Source organism: Dermacentor variabilis, chromosome 1 (genome assembly GCF_050947875.1).
Source record: "Dermacentor variabilis isolate Ectoservices chromosome 1, ASM5094787v1, whole genome shotgun sequence".
Taxonomy (NCBI): Eukaryota; Metazoa; Arthropoda; class Arachnida; order Ixodida; family Ixodidae; genus Dermacentor; species Dermacentor variabilis.
In genome coordinates, this window is record NC_134568.1 from 117,352,039 (window position 1) to 117,376,550 (window position 24,512).

Here is a 24,512-nt window from a genome sequence, read left to right on the forward strand (position 1 = left end):
AAGATTGCTAGGGAAATAATCGGGAATACCTTAACGAAACCGATAGGTGAAAATCAAAAGCCGTCCACGACGGAGTATCTCATAGAAGCTGCGGGACGTTGAAAGCTGTAGCTCGGACCTCCTATCTAAATACATGGCAATTGATAAATCGTTTTTCTCGGCAACCACAGCACCAAATTTGACGTTTGTTACATTTAAAAGAAACGTTTAAAATATCGTTGCTGTAGGTTGCGAATTTTTGATATAGGTCAATTTTTTAAATAAAAACTTACAAAAATCGCATATTTTCAGAAAACGAAACTAGCATAACTTGGCAATCAAAAAGGATATCACAATTTCGTCAATTGCACCTAAAAGCACATCTAAAGCGGACAAAATTGTCATATTATGCCTAAAAATATTACTAATTTGTGAGAACTTCTGCGAAGCCCTTGTACACTATGTAACAAATTCACTCTATATAAATCGACATATCAAATTTGTCCGCTTTGGATGCTCTCATGGATGCAGTTTACATAACGGCGATATCTATTTTAGGTGCAGAGCTGCGAATTTGTAAGCTTCGTGCTTCAATTTTTTTCAAGCTAACCAATTTTCGAAACTTTTTGAAACATCCAGATAATTCAAAATTCCGCTTCCAACATTCCCTAGAATTTAAAATCTTTCAAATGCAACAAATTTCAGTAATATCAGCCCAGCGGTCCTCAGAAAAGAGTTTGTATTTTACATGTATTTGAATAAGCTACATCGGAGTTAGGCACGAGCTAAAGCTGCCGCGAATTGCTTCCAACGATTGTGCTAGCCAGTCAAATCTGCAGCATAAAAAAAAAAAAAGCCGACGCTGCCTTTCGAGAAGCCTCTGAACCCGGAATCAATCACCGCTGGGTTTGCCTCGTCGAGGCTAAACGTTCTCAGGATGAAAATTTCCAGCCGACCGGCGGCAAATCCTTATCAAAAACACTGATAGTGCCGGCGGGACAAGTTTTGTGGCGAAGTTCAATGCGCAGGAATAGCTTTTTTTTTTCTCGTTGACGTCATCCCTACGTCACCACGGGAAGTTTGAAAAGGTTGTCAATACGCCACGTGGTGGCACACCCCCGAAGTAAACCCCGATGTCCAGAAAAGCTGGATACGTTCTTGTGGCCCTCCTCAAGAGCATTTTTTATATTCTGCTGAATCAGTTAACCGAGACGAATTATGCAAAATTGTTAATATGCACCTCAGGGCGAAGTGCGTTTCGTTGCGTTGTAGAAGGGATTCAGAAAAGACCTATACAATTTTTTGTGGCAACGTACATGCTGCGCTATTCTTTTCAGCATTTAAAGGAAGCCCGCGAAATATGGAGTGAAACCACGTGACTACAAGATGCTGCAGTTGCCGGTAGTGCCTGTAGCAGCCAACCAACACGGCACCATAACCGGCCGCTGTGAGCTGCAGGCTGCAGTTCACGCGCTCGCATATCTATTCCATGCGTGTCGATTGCTTTTTTTTTTCTGCTAGTTTCCGAATTGTAAACACCGCAAGCACTCCAGATATGACCCAGATACACATAATTTTAGGCGCTTCAGATGGAACTACACTGTTGTCAGAACTCAATTCTGGCTGTGCCACAAGTGCCACACCGAGCAAGAAACTCGACTGTGAACACCAAATGACAGCCGTGCAGCTAGTTCCTTCACTCGTCATAACCCATTGCTTGATTGGCCACGGTGCCTACAGTACCGATAATGTATACAGTACTCCCTTAAAGCGTGCTACACAGCATCTGCACTATGATGTAGCCAATGGGCCCTAGCAGCAAAGCAAAGCAACAAGCCACATGGTCTCCAAGAGGGAAGTTGCAGCAGCTACACAAGTATCTGCAGTCCTACAGATGATCACACGAAAAGTAGAACAGACTTTAAAAGAACATATTTTTAGTGAGCGAAGAGGCTTTCACGAGTTGTAAGCATGCAGCAGTTTATTCAAGAGGTTAGTGTAATTGTATAAACCCAACAACCTTTAACCAGTGTATCGAGTTAGCAATGCCTGAAAACAGTGGATACTTTAAGACAGTACAAAGTGTTATAAAAAGGAAAATGGACAATTGTTCTCTTCTGAATCTTCCTCTATCTTGATCTTGCCGCACCTGTCTCAACGAGCAAGCTGAAAAAGAAACTTCAACCAAGCACAATACAGCTGAAATGCTGACCTAGTCTAATCAGTTTCACAGAAATAGGTCCAGAATATGGCTTTGTAGCAAGCCAAGTGAATAAAACCTAGCATAGCATGAAAGCCCTGCACCACCACTGTGACCCATTAATGCTTGCCATTAATTACATACAATTGTCCTGGCTGTAAAGGTAGCTTAGGCATATGCTTGTCTACACTTTGCAAATATTCAAATACATTGTATACATTCATAACAGCTCTAAGTTTGCAAAGCCCTATGCAAAGTTAGGAGGTTAGGAGTTCCATTGCAATGGGAGCAGCCAAGTGCTTACAAGCAAGCTAAAAATGCTAAAGCAGCACCACACAATTGGAGTCATGCTTTATGTGATAAATAAAAAGCTAATCAAAATAAACTCGTTATAAATGAAGAGAATTGACCAAAGACTAAATTAAATGCTATGGCCAAACAAAATAAGGATTGTAACAGAAAGTAGAAAGCACTGTGGTTTAGGGATCCTAAAAAAAACAATTATCATTAGCGGTAGCTTGACAACCATTTCAGTGGCAACGTCCTGTAGACATGTTTGTCCACCCTCCCATCAAAAACAGCATATAGCTGTTTGTGTTAGCGTACTACCCAAGTTAGTGCAGCGTGCAATTACCACGAGTGACCTTATAATAGAACTGCTATTCGAACGCTTACGCGCATCACTTTCGCGAGTTCGAATATCACCTGCTATGTCAAGATTACACGTATAGAGCCTACATGCAAGCCGCCAGACAATCTGGTGCCTGTAGCAAACACACACCTGCAATTAAAAGCAAAGTGCTACAGCCTGAATTAAGTGGTAAGTAGGGCTGTTCAGGCTGCATGTGCCATGTTCTTAAGCTGTGCAAACGTGCTGTGCAGGATTGCGAAATGTTTTTCGAGGCACCAGACAGCTGGTAGCAAATGGAATAAAAAAATCTACCTAACAAACAGGTTCCCAAAAGGAGTAAAGAAACAAGAACAGCAACAGAGCAGGTTACAGACTACAAGAATGCGAGAAAATAAATATATTACGGTCACTGACAGCATGCAGAACAGGAAAAGATTAAGCGCAACACAATGAAGCGCATGTACATCACTAAATCTTTAAGTACTATGCTAAAATAGAATTTTGCTATTACACAAAACACTCATGCCTTACCTCAGTATCGTGCTTTACTCACCACATTATGAAAGCAGCTAGGAGAACCCATCACCTTTCACATTTTACAAAAATAATGTCACTGGCGTTTTGTTCATTGAAAAGTTTTGTTGAAAATTTTTATAAAGGCTTTTTGTAAAGGGCAGTGTAGGCAATAAACGGATTCTTCCTCACTGGTAAGTTCACAATGCGTAATTGACTTTGAAGAGAGCATACTGCAGTTCTTTTTTTTATATATATATATACATACATATATTTGCACAGCTCTAGTCAAAACAACTTCAACAATGATAGTCATTAGCAAAAAAAAACAACCAAAAGAAGCTCTAAAAGTGCAAAGATGGGGTTAAGCTTAGACAATGCTCATGCATCGAAGAACTAGAGCAGCCACAAGCGTTTCACAAAACCTCTTGTGACAAAAGACAAACGTTCACCGGGGTTTCACATCGTGCACCGGATGCTGAAGCTTGGCCACAGCACAACATGCCATTTGCGACATGAATTAAACTATAAAAGAGTAAACTCTGAATGCTTAACAGCAGAATAAAGGCTATTTAATATAACAAAAATACTACTGTATGCATAAAAAAGGGGGTAAAACAACAAGACTATTCACTTGAAGCTTCCTGTCTGATGGGATAACACATCTCAGATGTGTCGGACTGCCCGTGCCACTACAATCATGCGCCTCAGGCCCGGCATGCTTTGCGGATCTTGGGCCATGGTCCCATATGGCAGTATGCTAGCAGACTTCTTAAAACTTGCTACAAAACAATCTTGCACCAAGTTTGGCTGTCAACAGAGGCGCAAAACTTTGGCTTTCTTTTTTTTTCTTCTTTTTTGCACTAACATTTTACAAAATATCTTCAGATATACTCTCATAAAATGAACTTCGAGCCTGTAATTGCAGAGACCCGTAGGACTTCTTTCTTTTAGTGGTGTGTGCCATCTCCAAGCCCAAACTAAGCACCACTGCAACACACTAACAATGAATAACGATGGCTCTCCACATAAGTTTTGTTTAAAACATGTAACACACGGACACTCAGATCTCATATATGATACAAGAGTCAATCATGATACAGAGAAAGACAATTTTTCAGCAATAAAATGCAGCATAAGCAGCACAGTTTTACAACACTGAGAGTGATATAGGCTAGAGTTCCAACACCAATTGAAAATGCAAGCAGAGTGGAAAGACTGAAGACAGCCGAAGAGGAAAGGAAGTTGCCACATGGCGTTGTCGAGATGTCATAAGCGCACTCTCTCGAGAGGAGTGGCAGGACCCTTCGATGTCTAGTTCCCAGACACAAGCGCAATCAGGACCTTTCGATAATCGCCAGAAGTGTCGCCCTGCATAAACACATACATGGAGAAGTGAGGGTGCGTACTTTGACATCTTCAAAGGCTGCTTGCCTGTGCGCTATAAGTGCATCACTAAGCTGACTTTTACCCAATGCCAAATGTGGTTTGCAAACAGCTGTAAAGCTGAGTTGAAGACAGTGATGGCGGGGTTTGAGTTGCCGCAACTAAAGGCTAACATGGTCATTTCAGTTCAGCTCCATTACAGCTCACAGCAGAGCCACTAATGAAAAACAGAGGCCATAAAATGCAATGTCGCAGGCTTATTGCACAAAATGGAGCACTTTAATACAGGCTTTTGGAATAGTCAAGCCTCTAAACAACACAGAAACATGCATTCGGACAACAACGTGATCATGCACACCGAGTGTGCACTTAAGAGGCAAGTCCCACAAATGGACTGAAGCCGCGTGTGACTCCGGGCTAGTTCGTATTCCATTGCTGAAGTGGCTAGAGCAAAAGTAGACACAGGGCACGAAAGGGCGACAAGGACAAGCTCAACCTTTCAACTGGTGCTTATCACAAAAAAGGTTAGGAGTATATACTCTCACGCACTTGATCGCGATCAGTTGCACACGTGCAAGACAACATGATTATCACAAGCAGACAAGAGCACACCATGGCGGAAGGGGGGGAGGGCTTAAGGTAGTCTCCCACCGACAGTCCCCAGGAATGCAAATTGTTTAGCAATTAATGCAATGGACAGTTTGCTGTTGCAGTTGCCTTCTGCGATAGCCACTGACTCAGTGATGAGTCTGGTGTTTTCCTGCCCCTGCCTTGCTACCATTTCTGTTTTTCCAAAGAGTGGCTGACATTTACATTGGGAGCAATGGATCGCAAGGAAACCTTCTCTCCCTTTTTTGAACTTTCCGATTGTGCTTCTGTAGTCTCACGTTCAAGCACCTTCCCATTTGTCCCACGTAACGCTATCCGCAGGAAAGAGGTATGCTGTACACTACTCCTCTTGAGCAATCTATGAAACCCTTTCTATGTACAATGTTGCATGATTTTGATTGTCTTCTGACAGGGCTGGTTTTTGTGCATAACTGGGATAACTTGTGGGGCATGGAATAAACAACCGAAATTCCCACCCCTTGGCCAATTTTCTTTAGTTTATGAGAGATGGCGTGGATGTATAGGATGACTGCTAGATTCCTGCGAGCAGCATCACGTGGGCCGGGAGGAGCGTCACAAGATTGCAACTTCCCACGCAGCGTGTCTGAAACAGAAACAATGAGGCTGCTGGGATAGCCAACAGCCTTCAAATGAGCTATCTGCGAGTTAAAACTTTCTTGTACTGAGTACTTTCTGAGTGATCTGCTTCTGGGGCACTTAGAAAGATTGAAGCTCTTTTATCTGGTACACATATAGTAGAATGTTTTCGGTTTGTCTATGATTACCCCATCTTGTTAGACTGCAATGATGCTGGTTTTGATTCATCCCTCCAGCAGACACTGAAATTGTTCAGTGAATGCATATAACCTCTCACTCTCACGCACGAATGTCCTGAGAATGGTGGTTTAAGGTTTCTCTATTTGAAGTTGTCCTTTTTAGATGAGCATTTCTGTTGGAAGTATGAGCGCTGTGCTAAAAAACCCTTGCTGCCTTTTGCATCAGCCCATAGTAAATTGGTTAAATGCAGCATTGCTTAGACATGCTTGAAAAATGCCTTGTTAAAATCATGTTACCACTCAGTACAAGAGAGTTTCAACTCGCAGATAGCTCATTTGAAGGCTGTTAGCTATCCCAGCAGCCTCATTGTTTCTGTGTCAGACACGCTGCGTGGGAAGTTGCAATCTTGTGATGCCTCTCCTGGCCCACGTGATGCTGTTCGCAGGAATCTAGCAGCCATCCCATACATCCACGCCATCTCTCAAACTAAAGAAAATTGGCCAAGGGGTGGGAATTTCAGTCATTTATTCCACGCCCCACAAGTTATCCCAGTTATGCGCAAGAACCAGCCCTGTCAGAAGACAATCAAAATCATGCAACATTGTACATAGAAAGGGTTTCGTAGAATGCTCAAAAGGAGTAGCGTACAGCATACCTCTTTCCTGCGGATAGCGTTACGTGGGACAAATGGGAAGGTGCTTGAACATGAGACTACAGAAGCACAATCTGAAAGTTCAAAAAAGGGAGAGAAGGTTTCCTTGCGATCCATTGCTCCCAATGTAAACGTCAGCCACTCTTTGGAAAAACAGAAATGGTAGCAAGGCAGGGGCAGGAAAACACCAGACTCATCACTGAGTCAGTGGCTATCGCAGAAGGCAACTGCGTCAGCAAACTGTCCATAGCATTAACTGCTAAAGAATTTGTATCCCTGGGGACTGTCTGTGGGAGACCACCTCAAGCCCTCCCCCACGCCATGGTGCGCTCTTGTCTGCTTGTGATAACCATGTTGTCTTGCACGTGTGCAACTGATCGCGATCAAGTGCGGGAGAGTATATATTCATAACCTTTTTTGTAATAAACACCAGGTGGAAGTTTGCGCTTGTCCTTGTCGCCCTTTTGTGCCCCGTGTCTACTTTTGCGCTAGCGAATTCAGCCCCACAAATGGTCTAGCCTTGAAGGATGTCGTCCTACCTGCTCAAAGGAGACCGCATTGGTTACCATGAGACTACAAGCACAGACAAAAATGATGAAGTGTAAAAAAGAGTGATGTCAACCAATCAGCACTAGACAATTTTCTTGAAGAAACAAGAACAAAACAAAACACCACTGAATTGTTAACAGAATGACAAATACATATTTAAAACGCCATTTATTCAGTCTAAATATGTCGGTCGTCCTTATACATTAGATCTTCGGGGCTAGTGGAGGTGCCGTGGGCATGGAGTAAAATAAACAGGAGCGCCGACTCGCCTCACAAGGCGTTCCAACTTGTGTCCCAGTGAGCCAACTGTTTCGCAGCACAAACTATATATGTCACAGAAACTTATAACTAGCACCCAAAGCTGCGTCACCTGCAGTAGCCGAAATGCAGTGCGGCATATAGCAAGGCATAGTGCAAGTTTTGTTTGTTGACCAACTCGTTTGTTATAAAGATATTAGACAGTTTTAGTATAGCGTACGCAAGTATAGCGTACGCTATACGCTATTTTATAGCGTACGCTACGCAGCGGACGCCCATGACAGTTTTAGTTGGACGTTCCGCAAAGTCGGCTGAATAGAGGTGCATAACGCGCGACTGGCGTGTTTGAGCGTGGTTTGCAGTGCCATCTGACGTCGCCAAAAACAATTACGTTTTTTTAATCGAGCCAAGCCAAGCGGTACCATAGCCGAAAGCAGCACGTTCGTGAGTTTACTGGCCTCGTTCGCAGCGTGCGGCTTCTTGTATTGCGATCGCTGTGCTCTGTACTACGAATAACTCTAGGCATGCCGAAAAGTATTCTTAGTGATCATCGCCTCCTGTCTGCGCTAACGTGGGCGGAGATCGACGACCTCATGCTGGCGCGTGTGCAACCACGGCATCTGAAAGGGGACCGCTCCATAGACGAGCTGGAGAATGAAATTAGGCGCAGCCGCGAGTCAGAGCTGCTGAGGTACCGTTCGCGTCATGGGCTGCTCGATATTGGAAAAATCGAACAATCTTTGTTTCGACAGCAGTTTCGATTTGACAAGGACGATATTCCAGAACTGCTCTCTGCGCTGAGAGTGCCTGAAGAGATCGTCAGCGCTCAGAATGTTAAGGTATCTGGCTGTGAAGCCTTGTGCATCACATTGCGCCGGCTGGCGTACCCCAACCGATGGTGCGATTTGGAGCCTATTTTTGGGCGGCATTCATCTGTGATGTCTAGTGTAACGTCACAGGTGATCAGTCACATCACAGCAACCTTTGGCTACCTGTTGAGCGATTGCAACAATCACCACTGGCTTTCACGTGCTTCGCTCAAGGATTTTTCGAATGTAAGTACCACGTAGCTGAAGTTCATATTCAAGCAGTGTTGATTTTTGTGCCTCTACCCATCACAGCATAAAGTAGCGCTGAAGCTTATCTAATGAAGCGCTAAAAGTGAAGTGTGATTGCATTATTTTCGTTATTTTCAACAACAGACTAAGAGCGTTTTCGGACACTTCATTAAAACTCACCTAATAATTTGCATAGCAACAAGTGATAGGATTCATGTGTAATTGTGTAAATTATTGCAGAAACGCATTTGAGTGTTGAAAGGAGCGCTGAAATGTTATAATTGCTGGCTTACATAGGATATTTCTTGGGCACTATAGATTATCGTGCAAGTGAGCACAGCATGCATATTCTTTAGTACATTAGAGTTTGTCGTGCTAAGATTGGCGAGAACAAGGTCTTTGATGTAGAGGATACCTAGAATCTGTTCTCTTATTGGAAGTGAATAGTTATTGTGCCGGTATGTCGTTCTTTCACTGAGCGGCGATACTGAGCATGTGTATCAGCATAGGAAGTTGTGTACAAGCTTATCTGTCACCAAAACCCCGAGAATAAATTTCCTGGTACACGCACTGTGGTGCTTCATGCCAGTATTAATAGCTGCAGATGATTATGGGGTGAAATAGCAGCAGCAACTAACTAAACAGCCACAAAATAGATACTCTAAATGTGCTTTCTGTTTTATTATGGAAGTAAGCTTATCGATCAGGGACTATGAGAGCAGATTTAAAGTGATCACATGAATGTTTAAATGCACCTGTGAAGTGCTAAAGAAATGTCCCAAGATGGGCAAGCAAGAAGTATTTTTGTATTCAATTGCATACAAAGAAATTCATGAAATAATCCAATTATACCTACTAACAGTCAACTGAGAATAACATTCTCAATAACAACTAATGCAATGTGGTGTGCATTGCATTTCTTTCTAAATCACTGTGTGTGGCATACATTGCATTTGTTCATTGATGACCATTTGCAGTTTCTGATGCAATAGGAGCAGCCATATTTCAAGAGTTATATTTGTATACCTTCAGTAGAGTAGCTTGCTTATATATTTCTTTTCCCTTGCTGCAGGCCGTCAGAAGTAAAGGGGCACCTCTCCATAATTGCTGGGCATTTGTGGATGGTACTGCTCGGCCCATATGTCGCCCAAAGAGAAATCAACAGGCATACTTTTCGGGGCACAAGAGGGTGCACTGTTTAAAATATCAGTCATTTATGTGCCCTAACGGAATTATATGCCAACTGGATGGGCCATACCCTGGCAGGCGGCATGATGCAGGTAAGTTGCCTTCTTGGATGCTACCATGAGCCTGTGCACTCTTATTTTGACTCAGTATATGTCAACAAACAATTTAGAATGTGCTCTAGTCAATGCACATTGAAATCAGCAAGATGGTGCTCCTACATAGCCATTTAAACACACTTTGTTCTTCCTGTACTTCACAGTCCTTGATGCTTAGATGTGCCTGAAAGTATCAGTGCAGAGTGCAGATATATTTCAGTGATAATGATGGCCGAGAGACCAGAATGGAGGACTGTTTTTTCAGAGGCGAAATTAATTAAATCAGCATCGAACGTGGAATGCAAAGGGACTGACATAATTACTCACTAGTTAGAAAGAATTTAGTATATGGTTACGAGTGCAGGAGACATTTATTTTAGTCGCAATGGTGAGCTCAAGAGTGGCAAAAGGAGTTGTTGCTGTTCACATTGTCTTCTGCCTCTGTCCTTTCAACACGGCCACCAATCGTCGTCTTCTTGTGTAGGTGCAACAATGTTGTTTTGGTACATCACCTGTTATAAACGATACACTGACTTCCCAAGCAGCGATTATTAGACAAAAAAAGAAACACGATAATGTATACATACCTATAATGTAAAATGGATGGAGTGCTCGCACGGATGTATGCCCTTGTATGAATGGTTGATGCCTCATGTATTTGACTAGCTTATTCTTATGGATACCTTTCTAAGATGCTGCAGTACTTAGCAGTAGAAGCACCGAGGCTAACACATGTGGATTTGTTTATGTTGTTTTCATGAGGGTCACGCACTTCCTTGTCTATTTTACATACAGCAGGCTTGTTCGGGAAACATTACTTAGCCGAACCATACACGTCATGTACTGCGACAGTTGTATTACCAGCAGTGCATGCTATGACACCAACGATTGTAAGTACAACAATTGGGTACGGATTTGTGTTACTACTGAAATGCAAGCATGCAAGCACAGACACAAGGAAGAACGAATGAGACAATGCAAGCCCTTGTTCTCAGCTGGTACATGTATAGGTTTATTTTGCATAGGTTCTTGGGCATCGTTACAGAGAATGCCTTAAAGCAGTACCGACACAAAATTTCGAAGTCTAGATAACTTGTGAGGTCGATTCCTCTTGACACACACACACATCTACAGAATATTAAAAGCAAATGTAGCTGAAAGCATATGTAAAAAAGCAGTTTTAAATTATGTGCACACAAAAAAACACAATGTGCAGCACCTCACAACATACTCATCAAGAAATTGGGTTTGTAAACATCCCAGGGCATAACAACAGCACTACATCACAGGTTTGTGTTGGCCACTATGCGCCTTGTACAAGCTCTTGCTCGTCCCACGACCTAGCCCTTCATTGTTGCTCTCCTAGTCATCCTCAGTTATTAGTCATGCTTGTATGCTCTCACTGTCGCTGCAACAGTTCTTGTAGTGCCTGCCGAGGTTTGCTGCACTGGCCACGGACAAAATGCAAGAATTGAAGCACAATGTCAGCTGCATACTTGGACTAGTCATTATAAGCAAGGCTCTAAATAATTAACTGCTGCACGCTGAAGCAAATGAAGTTTTGTGTCGTGATAACAGGGTTCTTGACTACTTATTGTAACAGAAAAGATCATTTTTTGTGCCAGTGCTCTTTTAATGACTGCTTTCTTCACAATTTGTTCTACATTGTGATTAATTACATACAGATGAAATTACAACTGTGCATTGGAGTTCAGTTGTTCCTTATTTATAGCATAGCTACTCTTTCTTACAGGCATACTTCAGGAAAGTCAAGCATACGAAAAGCTTCAGAGGCTTGTCGGCACGGAGACTTTCGTGGTGTATGGTGACCCTGCGTATCCATTGAGGCCACTTCTGATGAAGCCTTATGCTGGTGCCTTCCCCACAGCTTCCCAACGGGCTTTCAATTATGGAATGAGCCAGGTCCGACAGGCAGTCGAGTGGGGATTTGGTAAAATTGTTTCTCAGTTTGCCTTCCTTGATTACAAGAAAAACCAGAAGCTCCTCAAACAGGAAGTTTCACAGATGTACAAGGGAGCAACAATCCTCACTAACTGCCACACTTGCATGTACGGCAGCCAGGTTTCATCCTATTTTGGTTTGCACCCTCCTGACCTGGTGTCATACCTAAGGCTGCCTGCATGAACTGTGAGCACTGCCTAGTTATTTCCTAGTAGAATTTCAATTCTAATTACCGTATTTATTCGAACACAGGTCAGCGTTTTTTCTTCTTGGTAATGTTATGCAATGTTGCTTTGTGTCTACTACAGTGTGTTATTTTGCATTTATTTCTTTATTCTTTGAACATGTGCCTGGTTCAATTTAGTGCAATAGCAACACATTCTTCCTGTTTAATTCTTGCTTTTAAGTGAAGACCACTTGTTGCGTTCAGTGCCTTTCATTCCATACTGCAGTGCTTTTTTATATTACTACTAGGTTTTTGCTTCCCTGTTTTACCCTTACTGCATTTTATAGACGCCTCAACTTTGCTTTGTCTGTACTGCAGTGTATTACTTTGCATTTATTTCTTTATTCCTTGAACATGTGCATGGTTCAGTTCAGTGCAATAGCTGTCGCGTCATGAACACCCGAGGCCCAGTCCAAACACTATCTTTTTATTGTATTGCTCGTACTATTTATTTTTTTCTTTCTCTTCTCTTCTTTCCGTCGCTGCCTTTCTGCAATGATCTCCACAATCATGCTCGCCAATGTCATCTTTTATCTCGGCGGCACCCCATGACGAGATAAACAGTTGGGACAGTTTCAAAGAAAAGCTCAGGGAACTGTTCGGCGACCCCATTGGGCGCAAGGCTGCCGCGAGAAAGGCTCTTGCGTCTCGTGTTCAGACATCTACAGAGCCGTACGTTTCATACATCCTCGACGTCTTGGCTCTCTGCCGCAAAGCTGATGATACGATGTCTGAAGCAGATAAAGTGTCGCATGTGCTAAAAGGCATCGCCGACAATGCTTTCAATTTGCTTGTTTTCGGCCACGTCTCGACTATCAACGCCATCATCAAAGAATGCCGTCACCTTGAACAAGCTAAGAGCTGCCGTATCACACATCATATCACGCGGCTACCCAACACTGCTGCTACGTTGACATGTGAGGGTCGACCGCGTCAGACCACCCCCTGTGACGACGTAACCCGTATTGTTCGCCACGAGCTCGAGGCCGTTTGTTTTCCAGCTTTCTCCGCGATGCCTCCCGATCCACCAGCAACCACAATTGCGCTCATTCAGGCCGTCGTCAGACAGGAATTCGAGAACATGGGTCTCAACTCTGGGTGTTCGTCGTCTCCACCCACGGTTCCCCAGTTCTCTAGCAACCCTTCCGAATGGCATATCCCTGATGACAGGCCGATCTGCTTCCACTGCTGTCGCATCGGCCACGTCACTTGTAATTGCCGCAACCGATGGCCACCACCTCCTCGGATATACACCGCTGCTCATTCCCGCCCCTTTGGACCTTCTGTTCCCTATGCCACCCGCCATGAACCCATTGCCGCTGATGCTCCTGCCCCGAACCTTCGCTACAGCCGCTCTCCCTCACCTCGACACCATCAGTCTTGTTCGCCCCAACCCCGTCGCTTCTCTCCGTCGCCTATCGCCTCCCGGATCCAGCCAGAAAACTAGGCACTGCAGCTTCTGGAGGTGAAGCTGCGTTGTCCACCCTGTTCTCAAATCCTCTGCTCACGTTACACACGAACCAAAACCTTCTTGACGTTGACATTGATGGCTATCCTGTCACAGCACTCATCGATACAGGTGCACATCTTTCTATTATGAGTGCTGCCTTCCGACGATGACTGAACAAGCTCTTCGTTCTTGATACTGGCAGATTGCTGTTGACGATATGGAAAGAGAAAAAACCGTGTTCATCACACATGATAGCCTATACCAATTTAAAGTAATGCCGTTTGGATTATGCAACGCCCCTGCCACCTATGAGTGTATGATGGACTCCTTGCTCCGTAGTTTCAAATGGTCCACATGTCTCTGCTACCTCAACGATGTCATCGTCTTCTCGCCCACGTTCGACACTCACCTTGAGCGTCTAACAGCTATACTTGATGTATTTCGAAAGGCAAAGCTGCAACTTAGCTCGTCCAAATGTTGTCTCGGTCGCTCCCAAATTACTGTTCTGGGCCACCTCGTTGACGCTTCCGGAGTACAGTCTGATCCTGACAAAACTCGCGCTGTCCGAGACTTTCCGGTTCCGAAGACAGCCGCAGACGTTCGAAGTTCTGTCGGGCTATGCTCGTACTTTCGTCGTTTTGTTCAAGATTTTGCGGCAATTGTTAGACCCCTCACTAATTTTTGAGGAAAGGCGTACAATTCTCGTGGGGTACTGCAGAAGCCGCCGCCTTCTCTCGTCTCGTCACTCTTCTCTCTTCACCGCCCATTCTCGCCCACTTCGACGCTGATGCCCTTACAGAATTGCATACAGATGCGAGCGGTCAAGGCGTAGGCGCTGTCTTAGCCCAGCGTCAGTGTGGCCAGGATCGCGTTACTGCTTATGCCTGCTCACACCTTCGGAGGGCAACTATTCCATTACGGAACGAGTGTGCCTTGCTGTAGTCTGGGCGGTTGCGAAGTTCCGTCCTTACCTTTACGGTCGCCCTTTTTCCGTAGTTACTGACCATCATGCTCTCTGCTGGCTCTCATCACTAAAGGATCCTACAGGCCGGCTTGGTCGGTGGGCTTTGAGGCTACAAGGATTTTCATATTCTGTGGTCTACAAGTCTGGCCACCTGCACCAAGACACTGATAGCTTGTCGCGTTACCCTGTTGACGACCCTGACTCCTCCAATATTACCAGTGCTGCTTGTGTATTCTGTGTCGTAGCTGCTTCATTTCGCCGAAAAGCAACGTCGTGACGCTTACATCAGAGCACTCATCGACTGTTTTGAACACCGCCACTCTATGCCTTTTCGTCCTCTGCGACGGTACTCTGTACCGTCGTAACCTTCATCTGGACGGCTCTGAGTTCCTACTTGTCATACCTAAACACCTCCGCTCAACCATTCTAGAAGAGTTCCACGACGCACCAACAGCAGGACACCACGGCGTATCTCGAACCTATGACCGCGTACGTCGCCGTGTTTTCTGGCCGGGCCTTGCCCGTTCCGTACGATGTTATGTCGCCGCTTGTGAACTTTGCCAACGATGCAAGAAGCCTTCCTAGCTCCCCGCTGGTTACCTGCAGCTGCTCGACATCCCTGCCGAGCCCTTCCATCGTGTCAGCTTGGACCTTCTCGGCCCATTTCCAGAATCTACATCAGGAAACAAGTGGGTTGCAGTCGCGACGGACTACGCGACCCGCTATGCCGTAACTAGTGCTCTTCCGACCAGTTGTGCAACTGATGTTGCGGGCTTCCTCCTACATGATATCATTTTGATGCATGGTGCTCCGCGTCAATTGCTTACAGACCGTGGCCAAAGTCATTGACGACATCATGCGTGCCTGCTTAATACAGCATAAATTTACCACCTCCTACCATCCTCAAATGAATGGCCTCACTGAGCGTTTGAACCACACCCTTACAGACGTGCTATCTAAATACATTTCAGACGACCACCGTGACTGGGACCAGGCTCTACCTTACATTACATTTGCGTATAACTCTTCCCGTCTCGAAACTGCTGGCATTTCGCCTTTCTACCTCTTGTATGGCCATGAACCAATGCTACAACTGGACACTGTGATTCCGTCCACCACAGCTTCAACTAGCGCTTATGCCCGTGATGCTATCGCCCATGGTGACCATGCTCGCCAACTTGTGCGCACTCATCTAAAAGTCTCTCAAGGCAAACAAAAGCAACGCTACGACCTCCGTCACTGTGATGTCCATTTTGTGCCCGGCACCCTCGTGTTGCTTTGGTCACCATCGCGTAAAGTTGGCCTTTGTGAAAAACTGCTTTCCTGCTACACAGGCCCATATTGCGTGCTTCGCCAAGTAACCGATGTCACCTACGGAATCGCTCTAGCCACGCCCACTACGTCCTCCGCTGTGACAACCAGTGACATTGTCCACGTCACCCGACTGAAACCCTACAACTGTCCACGTGCCTTGGATATTTAACAGCACCTTGACGGTGCTTTTGCTGCCAGGGGGTAGTATTACGATATTATCGGGAGATACTCAAGGGACAAGCCGCCGTGAGAATGACGACAAAGTGGGTCTGTGCCCTTGGCGCGGGCGAGTGTCGGCCTGGCTCCAGTGTAAATACCCTGTATATAGCCTCTTTCATCTGTGTTTTTCCACATGTAACAATATGCTCTGATTGCCATGTGGTACTGCTTCAGTTCAAACTGTTGTCGAAACTTATTGGGTTGGGCTTGCAGACGGCGCTCGGCTAACCTTCGATTATCGCTGCCTGTAGCTTAACTATACCTGGAGCTTGTATCATTCCTAGCGGTACCTGGTAGAGCACATCAGACCTTGTGATGATGTCTTCAGATATCTTGTTCTGGGTGAACCTTGCCATCTTCCACAGTAGGCGTGTCAATTACAATGATGTCAAGACACAACATCGCGGACAGGTTGCAGTCAGGAATACAAGCCTTGCAGAAACAGAGCACTCGTTGAACTTCCTTTGAGTTTTACGATTTGTTGCATGGTCCCTCCGAACTTGGTTTCCAAGGCTGTTAGATCACTAGTCAAATGATCGAACTTTCCAGTGGCTACCTTGCAGTAAACACCAGAACCAAGTAAAATGCTTATTTCATGCGGCTGCCATGTGTCAGGGTGAAAGTTGTCCGCAACGTCATATTTATTCTCGCACAGAAGCTGCAAGACTATTTACTTCCAGAGCCCCAACGGGTACCGCAATGTCACTGTGTTGGCCTTGAAGAGCTAAAGCTACCCGACGACTGCGCATGACCTGGCGGGGCTTCGAGTGGCCGAACGTAACAAGAGATAGTTCCTCTTTTCCGATAACTGGGCACGTGAGGTCCTTCGAGAGATCTCCTTGAATTAAGGTGCACTGCCTGCCGCTATCGAGAAGAATACGCACAAGATTCTTTTGTGATCTGCGCTCAATCCATGCCATGTTTGTTTTGTCCCATATCCCCTTGTACACACATAGGTCTTTGTGCCATGGAAGTCATGTGAAAGTGACAAACCTTATAACCTCTCTATGGCAAATCCTTGTTTTTGTTATATATTTTCTTGCAATGGTGCCATGTTTGAAACTTTGTACATTGTCCTTGTTTTAGCACACGAAGTTACATTGTAGAAGTTTTCTTAACATACGATTTCCGTTATCAGAGTCCGTATTACTGTTAAGTTTCTTGTGTTTCACGAAATGTTAAATAGAGTACATACATGTATTTGTTATGTGTGCCTGGTGCATTGTTACAACTGCAGCTAATGTTTGTCTTCACATGATGAGAATGATTGTTGTACCTCTACCCCGATCTCTTTTTTAGACATGCCTGAAGGTGTACTATGTGCAATATGGAAATAAAATATGTCAAAGTGAAATGACAGTTTCAGTATTCGGAGCACCATTCACATTTCCACATGTCTGTGTGTGTGCTGCTTTCAAACCTAGCCAGCAAATGTGCCCAAAACACGGACAGTGGTGCGGTGTTAGAAAAATCAAAACATTTTTATTACCAGAAATTACAGTTCAGTATAAGCTACAAGGCTTTTCCGTTGAACGAAGTGGGTTAACGAAGGGGCGCAATTTCTATTAATCGTATCATAAGAAGCCAACAAACAAAGACACCAAGGACAACACAGGGGAAATTGTGTTGTCCTTGGTGTTTTTGTTTGTTGGCTTCTCATAAGCTTTTGCATTGTAACTCGCATCGTACTGAGCGCGATAGTACATGTTTTGCTATGTTTAGCCTATGTTATTTAACTTTGTCACAATATTTTCAAGTACGCCAAGTACAGCTTGCTGTTGTGCTGCATTAAAGCGGCGTTCTTCTGCTCGCTCCTTCCTCATCTCTTCTTGCATTAGATTCAACTGTAGCAATTGCTCCTTCCTCTGCTCCAGCTCAGCTTCTTTTAAACGGGCGTCTAGCAGTGCCCGCTCCCTCTCCCACGATAGGCGGCTTTCTTCCAGGGCGATGCGCTTTGTCTCGAGCACAAACTCTTTGTCTTTCATTTCCATTTCATGTTTCATACGCTTTTCAAGGAAATCATAATCTGCTTGTTCTTGCTTCCTCTTTCCTGCAAACAAAAGTAGTCGCAAAGAGTTAAGCTTGCAACAACTATGCCATCATCCTAGCACAATCAAGAAAATACTTTATCGCATAATTTAAATGTGTAATGATTCTTTTGTGTGAGTAATCGTGATTGTGCTAGGCTACACACAAGCATTTGGTTACCGAGCAGAAAGATGGAAAGCCCTAGAAATAGTCTAAAGTTGGGTGCATCAAGGCAGTTGAAATAAACGTTTCAAAGTCTAAATTATGTAGTGCAGAAGATCTGCCTCCATGCATACAGGTTAGCAGAAAATGACTGAGGTATATTAAAATACCATTACATCTATAATTATTAGCACATCTGCCTTTTGTGACAGTCAAGAACTTCATATGCTGTTGTGACTATTTTTTATAATGTGTAATCATAATTTCTGAATAATGAAGTATACAATTACAGTGGAATCTCGTTAAATGGAAATTGCTTAAACGCAATTGCCGCTTACACAGAACAGCAGCCTTTATATTGGTTAGTTTTTATTTGGACAATTCGAGAACACGGGTAAATTGGAACCAACATTTGTGCAACTTTCAGTTAACGGAACAGAAGCAAGGTTTAAAGTAAATTTGTCAGGAAAAGCCATAATTTGGTTTTTATTTTTGTGACACCTATCTCCTACATAGAGGGCCATCCTTAAGACTCAAGCAAACAAAAATATAATAGTGCATAGCATGTGCAGTCCAGAGAGCTTCGTGATACAGCCACATGCCCCATAGATGGCCAGAGTAAGAACTGAAAATTCGGCCACCTTACAGCGCACTGTTTGATAATTTAGACTTCAACAGCATGACTTCACGATAATTCAGCTAACGACTCAAGCAGTAAGAGCAATGTTTTTGCTTTGATACGTTGCCGATGTCTCCTTTAAATGAAAATGAGTGAACCCTGGACAATCCAGAAGTCTCTTGCTGCGCTTAAACCATGGGACAAGCTAGCTGCTACATTCATTTCTTTATTCTTATAATGTCTAACATTAGTAAGAGTGTGTATGACATAGTGCTGCACTTCTGCACACCTCCTTCAGTAAATGGAATCCCTTTTTATCCGAACATACTTCTCTGGACCCTTGAGGTTCCAGTTATCGAGAGTTTACTGTATTTTCACGGTTGTGTTGGGTAAAAACATGAGGGAACTGACACTCAAATAAGTTCAGCATTAGCTACTACCCCTGGTGAGTATCGTATGTCAGGCACAATAACAACACTGAACTTATTGTGCAACATTATTGTTGCTCGGAAAACAACTATAGAATCGGCACATAAGTGGAATTCTGCAGTTATATACACTTATTTTTTCACTGAAAATTGTGAGATAATGGTGATGGTACTTGCCACGCTGTAGCTCGCTTCGTGCTGTCGTTCTGGGCGAAGCACAGTCAGAAATGCTGCCACTCGGTGCAGCTGATGCCCCTTGATCATCGCGTAACGAGATTGCCGATGCAGCAGGCGCTGTACTCTCTGTGCTCGCTGTGCTTGGAAATTGCGAGCACTGCTGTTGTTCAGCCGAGGCGTTGTCGTCACCGTTTATCATGTTGTTCAACAACTGTGATGGCGTCTCGCTCACAGCTGCAAGTCATGTTTGTAAGTACACAACAATGCAAATTAAAAACAAATGAATTGCATGTTCAGTGCAAAATTATATACGCTGTAGTAGAAAATGCCATCCCGATTCCTCACGGCAACATCCAGTCTCTACTACGTACCCGTGTTGTCCCAATCGTCCTCCAACGTGTAAGCTTCGGCGGCAGCGTCTCTCGCTGTCGCTGCAGAGCGTCGTGCCGCTTCTTGCGTCGACGTGAGGCGCCCACGAGCCGGCTGTGGTACCGCACCGTTATTTGAACGCCGCGGTGCCCTAATCGTTAAGCCTTCATTTTTCATTTTTTCAATGATCTCGTGCAGAAGCTGCTCCTTCTCACTGTACTCTTCCTCTGTGCCGGATCTGTAAGGTCATGAATAACATTTTTACACTTGCAGTTTAAGATTCATATTAGTATACCTCACCTAATGAACAAATCAACTCACTTGCGGAGGTTTTTCCGGTCGTTCGATGAGTAGCGCCAAAGCATCAGTTCCGCACGTTCGCGGACGTTGCGTGCTGTGAATGTTTTGCCGGTTGCTGCATTCAAAACAGCTGCGATCAGGGCCCATCCGTTCTGATCCCCGAAAGGACAGGTCTCCCTTACCTCGCGCAGCAGCTCGATGTCGTCAGCAGACGAAAAGCGCACGCGAGGATTGCTTTTGGCCGCTGCGCTCATGATCAAAACGTTGCTCGCACTGTGAGGAGCCATGTTGAAATGCACGCTCTCACCTTGGCGAGACTTCGCGAGACCACTCCGCTAACCCCGCAAAACCGAGAACGCTAACTCGTTTGCGTTGCGTACGCCCGCTATGCCCGCTATTTCGTTTAGCGTACGGCGCATGCGCAGTGACGACCCGCTATTTTTTAGCGTCCGCAATGGAATAGCGTACGCTATACTAAAACTGTCTATTCAGGCATTTCCACTGTTGCCAGTGCAGCATTGTGTATGCGCGTGCTACCGCTTGTCCCCTGCCGAAGTTCGCGGGATATTTCATTGCTTTTAAATGCATACAAATTTTCTACTGTAAGAGCCAGTGTCATGGTAGTGACCGTTTGTAGTGAAGATTTTTTTTTACACTGATATGCTTTCACTAGAGTTCCATTTTTTAAATAACAAATTAAAAGCTGCAAACTGCCTCATGTCTGTGTGCATTCAGTACATCAGTGAGACAAAATCTGGTGTATAGCTTTGCTTACTTGAGCATACTTTATGTTGTCTGCGTTCATGGACCTCAATTTCCAGCATGTAACAGCGATGGGTAACTTTGGCAACAATACCTTTCCACTCTTGAAAATTGGCTGATCGTATACACGTTGCAGTCGCAATAAAAAAACATGCCAAAATAATACAGCGCAAGTGTGCCATCAGACCACTTATTTGATAGCTGAAAGGGTTTCAACACACTCATTTGTCAACTTCACCGCCACATGGTGCAAATATTTGGCGCTGACATATCGGGAAGGAACAAAGGAGGAGAGTACCTTCGAAAGCCACAAAGAAGAAAGGAGGTGAGCGGAGGCAGAGAGTACCATGGAAGGCACCTGTTATCACTGGGACGTTAGTTGGCCACTCCAAATGCATTGAAAGATTGGTGAGCCAGCGCTCCTGTATATTTTACTTCATAGCCACGGGCCTCTCCCAAAAATTAAGCATGCCAGAATTATTCGTATCCGAATAATCGGCCGCTGAATGTAGTCCACAAAAAAAAAAAAAAAAAAAACACACCGGGTATATTATCGCACTGCAGTGGCAGAACAAGCAAAATGTGCACTAACAATCTTGTCAGTTGCTGTTTTGCAATAGAAATTTTCTTCCCTTAATAATAAAGAAATGTTCTTTTATTATTATTTGTACTAAAGGTTTGAAAATTGAGCCAATCAGAGAATTCTCCAAGCAGATTTTGAATATGCCATTAATTCTTGTCTAGCTGTTACATTTCATGAGCTCGGTCCTACACAAACAGCAAAATACAGTGATCTTTGGCAGGCACTTTCTTGTGCATACAACTTTAACAAAAAGCATTGCGCTATAGCCTCAGGACACAAAGTGCCCATATCTATCCAAACAGCATGTACAATTAGTAGAATTATGCACAACAATATTAGTACACTTAAAATTTTTTTTCATAATTCAATGAGAATAACCATATGCGCTTATAATTGTCCTATACTAACGAATTTGGCATACATACATACTCAAGATATGTAGAGTGCCGATATCTACTTGAAATTGCTAAAAAATTTGCTAAGGCATCCTAATTTTTCTTGCATAGTTCCAGTAATTGTTTGTACATGCTGTTTGGATAGATATTGGCACTTTGAGGTCTACAACAAGCTAAATAAGCTACAGCACAACACTTTTTTGTGAAAATTTTCTGCACAAAAAAAGTGCCCACTAAGATCACTATACTTTGCCGTTGTGTAGGATATAACTAAAGAATGTAGCAGCTACACAATAACTAATGACATATTTGAAATCTACATAAAAAGCTCTGAATAGAATGATTTTCAAATCTAGTAAGAATAAAAAAAGGGAGATACTCCTCGAAAAACAATTTGTTCTTCAGATCCAAGAAATCAGTGTGAAATTATAGTAGGTATGACACGGTTAAAGGCTTAAGAAAAATTTTAAATTACAGAGTTTTATATGACAGAACCACGATCTGATTATAAGGCACCCTATAGTGGGGACTCCGGAAATTTGGACCACCTGGGGTTCTCCACTGTGTACCTAAATCTAAGCACACGGGTATTTTCGCACTTCGCCCCCATCGAAATGAGGCCACTGTGGCCGGGATTTTATCCCATGCCCTCATGCTTAGCAGCCGAACACCATAGCCACTAAGCAACCATGGCAGGCAAGGCATGGCAAGTTAACCCATTATCCATTACCTCCTTTGAATGGACTGCTCACTTTTACCACTGGCCAATGAAAAAAAAGAAAGACGGGAGAAATCACTACAAAACAAATAGGAGCCCATATTATGCAAGGATTCTCCTCATTCTCCATTCTTTTTGTTCTCTGTCAGTGGGTGGCATGACGCCAGGTCTCTCTTATCAGTATCAGCCACTCACTGCAACAGGTCATGAAAAAATAAATAGAATCAAAGGAAAATAATACTTAGGTAATATGGCCCTAGGAGTTGCATGCCACTCCTGTGGCCTTAAGAGCATGAAAAGCAAGAAGCAGGTGACAAAAGCAACCCCCATTCTTCAAAGCCCAAGAAAATATCTTTCTCCCATTTGAAGGTAATCAATCAGTTGAGACACATCTGCCCAAGCTGTATATTTCTGTTTTCAATCCTTGACGAGTTTTCTACACTTATGACAATGTCAAGCACAAGCAGTGCTAAAATGCATTAGCATGGGTGAAAACTGCCTTAGCTCCACCGTCTCCTTTCCAGACAATTTAATTTCAAATCAGCTGCAGCACCTTACCTTGATAGCATCTTCAAGGCTCTTGCCATAAGCTCTCTGGTATTCCTGCTTGACGATAGCCAAGTCAGACTCACAGCGGCTTACAACAATGCGAATCAAGGTCTTGTCATCAGTTCCAGCTCCCTGCACGATTCAGTGAGAATTACAAATAAGAGTGAAGGAACTGTGAAGCTAACTTTAGCACAAAAGGCAAATGAAAAGCATACAAACCTTCATGGCTTCGTGGAGTTTCTCAGCAAAGTACAGCTCTGTGTTGTAGACGGATTTCACTAAAAAGAAAAAGTATTTATGAAGGCAAGACATAAGCAAGTTACAAGAAAAACACAAAGCACATCACTTTTTGCACTAAAGAGAAGTGTGACTGTGGCAATAAACTACAGATATAGGCGCCACTTATTATATACCTGTCTGCTTAGCGCCTGAAAGGGGCCCTGAACCACTTTTTTATCGAAGTGGAGAAAGACATTTGAAATGAAGATAGGCTATTTCAGAACCACTTTGCCGTAAAAAGTACCTCAATGCATTCAGTAGAAGCGGAGTTATCGCCAATCAAACACGGCCTCAGTTGTGCTCCCATTCCTCCTCCAATGCCTTGCCCTGCGAAGGCTACGGCGGAGACGTCACCATGGCGCGCAGTTCAAATTTCCAATTTGGTGCCTATGCCACGCTAAATGTAAGCCAAACACGGCTGTCCTCAGAGAGCCACAGTGCTCTTAGCTACTGGACTAGTGGCGGCACCTCGCGGCGGCCGCGGTATAGCTGAGCGCAGCAACCAATAGCAGCCGCATATTAGAGTGTGCTTTATGACAAAATAGAGCACACAGAAAAGAACGAGGAGCATGTGGTTTCTGAAACGAGAGCGTTTGAGAAAAAGGTGACTTCGCGCTCCTCTTGCGAGCTCCACGGACCGCATACGACAGCAGAACTTGGCTGAGACGTTCACAACAGTGTATGCTACCCGCGGACTATGTTATTTCACCAAGCCCGAGGGGTGGTTCAGGGCCCCTTTAACCATTTTGCAAATACAGGGTGATCCTTTAAGTTTTATGAATTTTTAAAAATATCCTGCTCTAGATAACATTATTATAGCCCTTGAGCTGGATTATTCAGAGAGGCGGACATTACTTGCACAAAAATCAAAACACATACTTATTTTTAAAAATCCACTAATTATCTTTTTGATTAATTCACGGCACATATTGCAATTCACAAATTGTAGTCAGCGAGTTTGCAAGGTGTAACCACTTGGAATGAATTTAGAGAATGCCAGTTTGGAGATATGCGCCACCAAACTTGCTCTAAAAATGAACTGCTGTTCGATTTACTTTTTCAACAAAATGCTCTTTTATGCATTGAAGCACAAAAGTAACGGGAACACCCTTG

General features: G+C 44.0%; 3 protein-coding genes across 5 annotated transcripts in view; 1 reads left to right on the plus strand and 2 right to left on the minus strand.

Annotated features, from left to right (window-relative positions):
- Window positions 1-1,942: 1,942 nt before the first annotated feature.
- Window positions 1,943-24,512, minus strand: part of LOC142583367 (annexin-B12-like) — a 69,860-nt gene continuing 47,290 nt past the window's right edge. For all 3 annotated transcript variants that reach the window (XM_075693802.1, XM_075693805.1, XM_075693808.1), the window contains 3 exons: window positions 23,340-23,398; window positions 23,130-23,252; window positions 1,943-4,694 (listed from right to left, as the gene is read on the minus strand). In XM_075693802.1, the coding sequence (XP_075549917.1) occupies window positions 4,638-4,694; window positions 23,130-23,252; window positions 23,340-23,398 (239 nt within the window). In that variant the 3' untranslated portion in view covers window positions 1,943-4,637. The remainder of the gene's footprint in view (window positions 4,695-23,129; window positions 23,253-23,339; window positions 23,399-24,512) is intronic.
- On the plus strand, window positions 8,030-14,419 carry LOC142583380 (uncharacterized). The gene is made up of 3 exons (XM_075693816.1): window positions 8,030-8,609; window positions 9,685-9,892; window positions 11,649-14,419. The coding sequence occupies exons 1-3, from the start codon at window positions 8,079-8,081 to the stop codon at window positions 12,038-12,040; spliced, it is 1,131 nt and encodes a 376-aa protein (XP_075549931.1). The 5' UTR covers window positions 8,030-8,078; the 3' UTR covers window positions 12,041-14,419.
- Window positions 17,493-20,520, minus strand: LOC142583386 (uncharacterized). Its single transcript, XM_075693827.1, has 5 exons — window positions 20,296-20,520; window positions 20,135-20,228; window positions 19,816-20,051; window positions 19,445-19,678; window positions 17,493-18,080 (listed from the first exon to the last, which is right to left on the minus strand). The coding sequence occupies exons 2-5, from the start codon at window positions 20,176-20,178 to the stop codon at window positions 17,749-17,751; spliced, it is 846 nt and encodes a 281-aa protein (XP_075549942.1). The 5' UTR covers window positions 20,179-20,228; window positions 20,296-20,520; the 3' UTR covers window positions 17,493-17,748.

Bases quoted from the DNA above. Each gene is read 5' to 3' on its own strand.
- LOC142583380 (XM_075693816.1), top strand. From the start codon at position 8,079: ATGCCGAAAAGTATTCTTAGTGATCATCGCCTCCTGTCTGCGCTAACG. The intron at 8,610-9,684 runs GTAAGTACCACG...CCCTTGCTGCAG, and splicing joins CGCTCAAGGATTTTTCGAAT to GCCGTCAGAAGTAAAGGGGC. The intron at 9,893-11,648 runs GTAAGTTGCCTT...TCTTTCTTACAG, and splicing joins TGGCAGGCGGCATGATGCAG to GCATACTTCAGGAAAGTCAA.
- LOC142583386 (XM_075693827.1), bottom strand. From the start codon at position 20,178: ATGCTTTGGCGCTACTCATCGAACGACCGGAAAAACCTCCGCAA. The intron at 20,052-20,134 runs GTGAGTTGATTT...ATGACCTTACAG, and splicing joins GACCGGAAAAACCTCCGCAA to ATCCGGCACAGAGGAAGAGT. The intron at 19,679-19,815 runs GTACGTAGTAGA...CATGACTTGCAG, and splicing joins GGACGATTGGGACAACACGG to CTGTGAGCGAGACGCCATCA.